Genomic DNA, 7,912 nt, shown 5'->3' with positions numbered 1-7,912 from the left:
GCACCATGGACAGCGCAAAAAGGCCTCGACCCATGCGCGCTCTGTCCGTGGCTTTCACGTTTTAAATCATGGCTGAGGATAAGTTTCTCAAATATTCTTTTTTATATAGTATAGAGACTTATACCGGAATGGCTTCTCCCGTTAGGTGAAGTTCACTTCATGAATCTTTCTTGGGACAGCCTCAGTATGTTTGAGGTAAATGTGCTTAACTGGCATCTCATAACATTCACATCGGTGACATTTATGCGGTGAGGAATATTTGCATCATCAGTCTTGGTGATAAATCTCTTTTCCTCCAAAGATTAAGAGGCGTGCGTCTGGCTATTGTAAATAATGATCGAATATACTGCGGCAGATGCAGCAGGTGAATAGCTACACATGGAGTCAAATGATGCCGGTGGAGACAATCTAATCTGGAGGATCAGCATTCTAATGTGTACTAAAAATATATCTCGAAAATGTGTCTCTCTTTGATGCAACTGTTATGAATGCGTGAATGCAACACGCCACAGCTATGGCATAGCTCTGTGTATTTACACTTGTCTGCTCTTTTTTAGGCTTGAAACGTTGTCTTTCGCCTATAGAAGCCCAGCAAATTACACTTAGATGTCAAGCCGCTGAATCTGCCCTGCATAAAGCCTATGCAGCCTTTCCACCACGCTCTTGTATCCATCTCCCCTTCCCCCCCTCCCTTCCTCGTTTTCTCTCCTCCTCCACATTCAGTGCTCCCTCTTGCGCGCACGGTGAGTAGCAGCAGCAGCAGCAGCAGCACCGGATTCAGCGCTTCTCTGACGCACTCTCGGAGATGAGCATCCCAGTCCCGCAGGCTGTTAAGACAGAGTCTCAGCATCTCCACATCGGACCTCTGCGGTCAAGCTTTTAACTTCAACTGTCTGTTTTCTGCAATCCTCTCTTATCGCGATTGTTTTTTCTTTTTCTAAAATTTTCATTCTGAGCGCTGCGTTTGGCGATGCCCACAGTTGACATCTCTTGGCTGGGAATTTACTTCGGAGGAAAGAACTGTCAACAAGAGTGATTGATTTTTATCTGGATTCAACGGCGTGTTTTTAATTCATGTTTCTGGGGCATCATTCAGAACAATCTCTGATATTTGATTTAATCAAAGGTGAGAAGGAGTGTTAATTAGAGAGGCTATGACGGAGTGGCTGTAGATCTCCATTTGCAACGCGACTCTCTGAGCCATTGGAATATTCTTACAGAGGTGCAGTCGAAATATTGTCTCAATTCATAGTCTTAATCCACACAACCGGTTTGCCCACTGCAGGGGCCTTTGCAGCTTTTTCTTAAAAATTCGAATTTCTCTTGACGGGTGGGCGTCTGAGCATCCCGGACGAGCCCGATTTTGCGATGCCCAAGCAGTGAGGACACGGTGGGATTTCCATTGGTCACTGCGCACGATAGCATGGCTCCAGCCCGGAGGGACTGCAGCGGCTGGGAGATATTCTTCCCTACGGGATGCCTGCTCCTCTCTGTTTTGCTATTTCACCCTGCTCTAGCTAAGGTGTGCAACGACCGCACCAAACACGGACAGGACAACAGCTGGTTCACCAGGGACGGAGAAAAGTTGCCCATAATGGTTCTTATGCCCATGAACGAGTCGGCTCTGATGAGCAGCATCAGCCAAGGGATCGAACCAGCGGTCCAGCTGGCTATCCAACACATACGGGAGTCCAGGAAGTACTCTTTCTCACTCATCACCAAAATCTACGATACCGAGGTAAACATGCTAAATCCTATCACACAGCTGCTACTGGTTGGCTCGGGTGTGCTTTTACCACTCAAGTGGTTTCTGTTAGTGTGTATATGTGGCTGTGTTTGAGCGCACGCGTGTTGCTTGCTTATGTGCACGTGTGTAAGCGCGCATTGCCCTGCTGTCAAAGGGAAAGCGCTGCGCGCTGTTATGTTTTATTCCTGCGCAGTGTAGGTGTAAGCGACTGTTTCCATGGCGCAAAGTGATCGCTGGTCGTTTGAAGTGCATCTAAATGTAACCTGCCACCATAAGCCACTGCATTACCCAGGCACTCAAGAAACACCACTTTGGTGTTCCCGGTCAAACCAACTCAGTGTGCTATTCGCCGTGTTCGCAAAACTGGTTCTGAATCAAACGTTGAACTCTTTTTCAGTAAACGTCACTTTATTCAATGACTTTTCAGTCACGAATCAGTGCATCTTCCTAAAGAGTGAAGGGCTGATTCTCGTCTTGCCTGAAGATGGCGGTAATTGGATACACGAATAGAGCGAAATCCAACCGCATTCAGGCCGCACAATGAGAAATATTTATTTTATAATACTTACAACTCCAGTTAAATTCCTGATGGATTCCTGATGGAATTTAACCATTGATAAACCTGTTTGGTTAATGATAATGATTTAAGCAACATGTAACATTAATTGTTTGAATCGATGAAAAAGTCACCATGGGGCCCATAAGCTTGTCTTTTAAAGGCACATTGCAACTTAAGAGTTTGAAGTTTTGTATCATCCAGTAAAACATATAGAAATTCTGACAATTTGATTACTTTAAAAATCAAACAAAACAATATACAAATAGAATTAAGTGACTTAAAAAAAAACAAAACCAATTTTATTTAGTAATGTTGATACAAATTTGTTTTATTAAAGCATCTCTCTCTTTTTTAACTTGTCCGAATACATAATTAGACAGGATTTATTTATTTATTTTTCTGACCACCATGCATCCGGTATCTTGTATAAGCACAGGTGTCTTTGTGTGAGAGAGAGCACACAAAGCTCTAGTGGCCGGGGTAAGCCCTCAGAAGCAGCATGCGCTGAAACCATGGGATTAATATGCTGTTATGAGAGTTATGATTTTTCTCCTCCTATCCCCTGGAGTGAAAGATGAGCTGGAAGCAAGAGGTCAGTGGGCCAGCTTGACATCCGCTTGTTGGGCTGTCTGACAGTGGTGCCAGCTTTCTAATACTGCCAATCAATGGGAACTCATGGGATTAGTGTTATTTGGCGACGGTGTAGTACAAAGCTAAACTCTGTTGCAATGGCAATGCAATCCCCTGTGGCATTTAGGTTAGATTTTGAATACAGACTGAAAAAATACCACTGAAAATAAAAAATTGATCATGTTTTTGGAAATTATAATAACAAAAATAATGTTCCTGCACTAAAAACAAACATGTATTTGTTTCCCTCACTGATATTCTGTTTGTTATTACATTGCTATAAATAATATCACAAAGAATGTTGGCCTTTTGTAGCAGCATGTTTTGCTTAAAAGAACAACATAGAAGATTTCGATAAATTACTGGAACTTAATGTTGGTGATATTATGTATTTTGGAGAATAATTAGTGAGTAAACTTTAAAAAAAAAAAAAAAAAAAATCCTATCCACACAACATACAGAAGCTATAATGTAAAGTTGGGGATGCCAACAATTTACCATTTATTTACTACTATATAATCTTTGACTTACACATGATTAAAAGTCCAAAGCACACTGACTTACACACGAATGCAGCTTTCCACCTACCACATGCTTGTGTCAGAAAACAATACATGCATGAGTGCATTTGTTGCAGCTAGCAGCAGGCCAAATGTGTGCCTGTGTGCTGTATGTACTTGTGTGTCTGTGTTTATGTGTGGGCACTGGGATTTAGCCTGGCAGATGTAAGTAATCAGTCCCTGAGCAGAGGCTCTTTATCCCTTTATCCCCTGTCAGTGGAGCCATCGGTAGACTGAGCAGGCCCAGTCTATCCCCTTGGTGGTGTGGAACTGGATGGTGGTACTGATGATGATGGGGATGTTGAGGCACTCTGGAGCTGTTTCAGAGTTAAAGGTCTGAGAGCTAAGGCTAGTTAGTGTTTGAAGGAAGCAACTACTGGAAGAAGAGCAAAGTTCCTGACAGTATACTTAGAGATGAGGATCTAAATGAGATGATGCAGAACTAGAACAATGAGACTGATGCTGAACTCCTCAGATGCTTCAATACTTTAGGTTTTTTGCACATTTGCCTTAAAAACAGAGCATTTGAGGTTGAAAAGAAGCAGGAAGGGTTATATCAACAGGGAGACTTAACAGTGAAGGACAAGTTGGTCCTCTGCTCTAACTGCAGATGTGTAAGCGTGGGTTTTAGTGTAACCAAGGACTGATACCGTAACTCTACAGGCTTAGAGGATCAAAGCTTTGGAAAGGACAGGAGGCATTGGAGTAGGGTGGAAGGGAGACTTTGTCAGTGAGAGGGTGCTAGGCTAAGCTACGCTAGTTCACCAGCTTATAGGATGAGTGACAGGCCCCTGAAAGAGCCCTCTAGGGAAAGATCACATTTTTTAATACACCTTGTATTCAGCTAGATAACCATACCATATAAGAAATTGCTGCCATTTACATTTTGAATGAAACATTTTAAACAATTTTACATGCATTATACTTGTGCAGTGTGAGGACACAGATGGATTTCACTAAATATGAATGTATTTAGAAATGAAGCCTTTGATTATCAGTTACATTCAAGCAAATAGTTATGTTCATCTGAACAGAAAATGACAGTTTGTCCATTGCTTCTGCGTTGATCCAGTCACCTTTTGGTTTGATCAGAATCTCATCTGAGCCTACAAGCAAATTAGTGTAGCGTCTTGACCACTTTGCTCCTGTGATCACTTTATCAAAAGCATTTCCCATTTTGTAAATAAAATCACAAATCCAGTTCTTAAAGGTTTTGTGCTGTTTAATGTTTATGTTTCTTAGACTGTTTTTGTCAAAGAATGATTGTTTGCAAATTTCTTTAAAGGCAAATCAGTACTACCACAAAGTGAAAGTCTCCAGCTGGAGGTGCACACCTTGCCTATGTGTTATGTACTATGTACAGTATGAGGGAAGTATTTATAGTATATGACTGTCCACATATGCAGTACTCTGGATCTCCTGAGACTACAATGGCAGTGACCTATGTGCAGATTTCCTGCACACTCATAATCTGCCTCCTCTGCGCCTTCTTAAAGGACTAGATGCAACATGTCATTTGTGTGTGCATGTTGGCAAGCCTGAAACCACTGTTCAGTACACTTGCTCACAGGAAGCTGAACTCCCCCCTGAGCATATGTAAGGCTTTCTGTCATTTTGTCAGAAGAAGTTAAGTTTTCAGTAAAAAGGGATTACCATAATGGAGGTCAGTGCTGCTAAACATAGGTCTTGAGTGAAAGTGAGCCTGTGCAAGTTGTTGGTCTTCTTATGGTTTTGTTAAATTTACTTTGGCAAAGTGTCATTTGTTTATAACATAAGCTGTTTGTTCAAAAAGAGCATCAAAGCGTACCCTTCAACCAAACTTACTGGTTCAATAAATATAACTTACCTTTGAGCTTTTGTGTAAAAGATTCTAACATGTATCCACTGAAGCAGCCCTGCTGAACATCTTGCATGTTATCTAAATATCTGACATCTATGTTATATTTAGTGTTATGGCAACTCAGGAGGGTCAACAAAGATTGCCTGTCACCCCTCCCTGGGAAAGGTTGAATGTTCAAGCGGAGTTGGGAAAAGCAGCAAGTGACAGTTCGGGTACACTCCAAGCATACAGAAAGTGCTGAGTGCGGCTGTATTCACTGACCCGACACAGATAGTGGGGATCAGTGTGCAGCAGCCCTTCTCATGGAACAAACAGGATCTCTTGGGAGAATCAACCAGAGAGAGGTGAGAGACAGAGATATGTAGAGCTATGAGACCCCAAAATAGGTTTGTATCATCTTGTGTGCAGGAAGAGGAAATGGCTACTATCTTAATTCTTACTGGATCATAATGTAATGCCATTTGCGTTGCTTCTCTGAGGCTAAATACTTAATGGCTACTTAAAAAAGCAATTACTGAATGCAGTGAGGTATGAGCCGTAGATCTGTTTAAAGGATTTTAAGATCTTGTGTTCTTGTGTCAGCTATATCACTTTACATTCTTATTATAGTATACTGTTTATTTTGGTGTTTACTCACTCTTGGTCACACAAAATGAGAACAATATTGGTCACATAGTGAAATTAGTAAATCAGAGCGGTAATTACTGACCTTTCTCTGAGTCAGGCTTTCAGTGGCTTGGAAGCCTAAAGCAAGACGATCATTAAAATGAACTGTCTTGATAAAAGGTTCTTATGTACCCTGAAGCTAGCTTTAAAACAGATATGATGACACACGTGCACACACATGTTAATTTCATATAATTGAAACCCACAGAGAGACATGCAGCACATATGATCACAACTGTTCAAGTGGCATCCCTACAGCAATGCCTAAGGTCAGGAAATTGTGGTCATTTGAGCATGACGTTTTGTAGAGCTTCATTAGAAATAGATTCATCACATTGTGCGGCCTATTCTCATTCCTTTATTCCCACCTCTCTTTAATGTTGGGAGTTGTCAAAATATATGGCAGGAGGCGCTCCATGTACAGAGCCTGAAGATTCTTCTTTCAGTGAACCAGAGTTTGAGTCCCAATCAATCTTCAAAAGGCTAATGTTGGAGTCAGAATTTGTTGTGTCCATCTTTATTACAAACACATAAAAAAAAACCCCAATACAATAAAATTAAACTAGTATACAATAATCAAGGTGAAGTAGTAGTTAACAGTATGCTGTCAATGATTGTGCAAGAATGTTGACCAATATATATATATATATATATTCTTTGTTATCATGCTTTAGGGCCTTATGTGTTGTGTAACTTGAGAGCTGATTACATGAAAGGCAACAGCTGTATTTCAATTCAAGATCACATTAAGCAAGTCCTGTTTGTTACTTGTAAAGCTGTCAAAATGTGTATTTGTGCCTGTCGGAGATTGGCAAAAGATGGAAAAGGAAGCTGAGTGGATGTGTGGGCACAAGCCCTTTTGTGAATATCTCAGTGGTTGGTGAATGTTATTCTTCGAGATGGACTGAATCATTCTGCGCTGACATTGTTAAAATCAAGCAATGCAATGAATGCTGTTGTTAAGGATGTTATTGTCAATACTTAAGATTTTTCTAAGATATTTTTGCTGATCTGCCTTAGTAAAAGAAAGGAATCAGTGTGTGATGATGCGTGTATGAAAAGGAGTATGATCAGGTGTGGTATTGAACTTTGAAGTTTTGTAGTTGAGTGTGTGAAGGTTTGTGTTTTTTTATATTTTCAAAATTTGTTTTTATTATGTTAAGCACTTTGTGCTGCTTTTGTATGAAGTGCTTTATAAATAAAGTTTGATTTGATTTGATATTCGTACTGTACTGTGCAGCATAACTTTGGTATTATTTGAAACAAAAACTGTGCATCGTACCTTACAGGAAGAAAACTAATTACAAAATACTCACCTGACACAATAATCTCATTATCAAGCAATGCATGTAAAAAAATTAAATAAATTTGTGATCATATGTAGATTTTAAATTAATTTGTCATTGTCAAATTGTGATCATCTTTCATTTATGCCATCCTATTGTGTTTTCCCCATAGATGCAATGATGAGACATCTGTTGGCAAGCCCCCTCCTCATAATATAACTATCATCGTGATGCACAATGACTGCAAAAAAGGTGGCAAATCAAGCATCTGGTTGTCATTAGCATTAAACAAACAGTTACTCTGTGGCTGCACTGCACAACTCAGAGGGACACCCACTGGGAAATAACACAGGAGATACAAAGAGGGCGGGAGGATGGATGAAGAGCTGTGTGAGGCCGGAAATGGTGACTATAAAATGGGGAACGTACTGTACAGAGTGGAGAAATGGCTTATGCGCTAAAATACTAAAAATGCTACTTCAATGAAGAACTGCGATATGGATAATAAACTCCCACCCCCTTTTTTAATTTTTTTTGGGTACTGATGAAAACCATTACGGGGGCTGCTGCTATGTCAAGTGAAACACTAAGTCAGACTGTCTGACTTCTTCTGCTGGTGCATCT

General features: G+C 40.6%; 1 protein-coding gene across 1 annotated transcript in view; it reads left to right on the top strand.

The window, feature by feature from the left end:
• Nucleotides 1-735: 735 nt before the first annotated feature.
• The window catches only part of gabbr2 (gamma-aminobutyric acid (GABA) B receptor, 2), a 189,191-nt gene continuing 182,014 nt past the window's right edge, over nucleotides 736-7,912 (top strand). The window contains exon 1 of the mRNA XM_042012065.1: nucleotides 736-1,738. Coding sequence (XP_041867999.1) covers nucleotides 1,424-1,738 — 315 coding nt within the window. The 5' untranslated portion in view covers nucleotides 736-1,423. The remainder of the gene's footprint in view (nucleotides 1,739-7,912) is intronic.

Source organism: Melanotaenia boesemani, chromosome 17 (genome assembly GCF_017639745.1).
Source record: "Melanotaenia boesemani isolate fMelBoe1 chromosome 17, fMelBoe1.pri, whole genome shotgun sequence".
NCBI classification, from domain to species: domain Eukaryota; kingdom Metazoa; phylum Chordata; class Actinopteri; order Atheriniformes; family Melanotaeniidae; genus Melanotaenia; species Melanotaenia boesemani.
The sequence above is the reverse complement of the archived record's forward strand: the minus strand, read 5'-3'. Positions and strand labels throughout refer to the sequence as shown.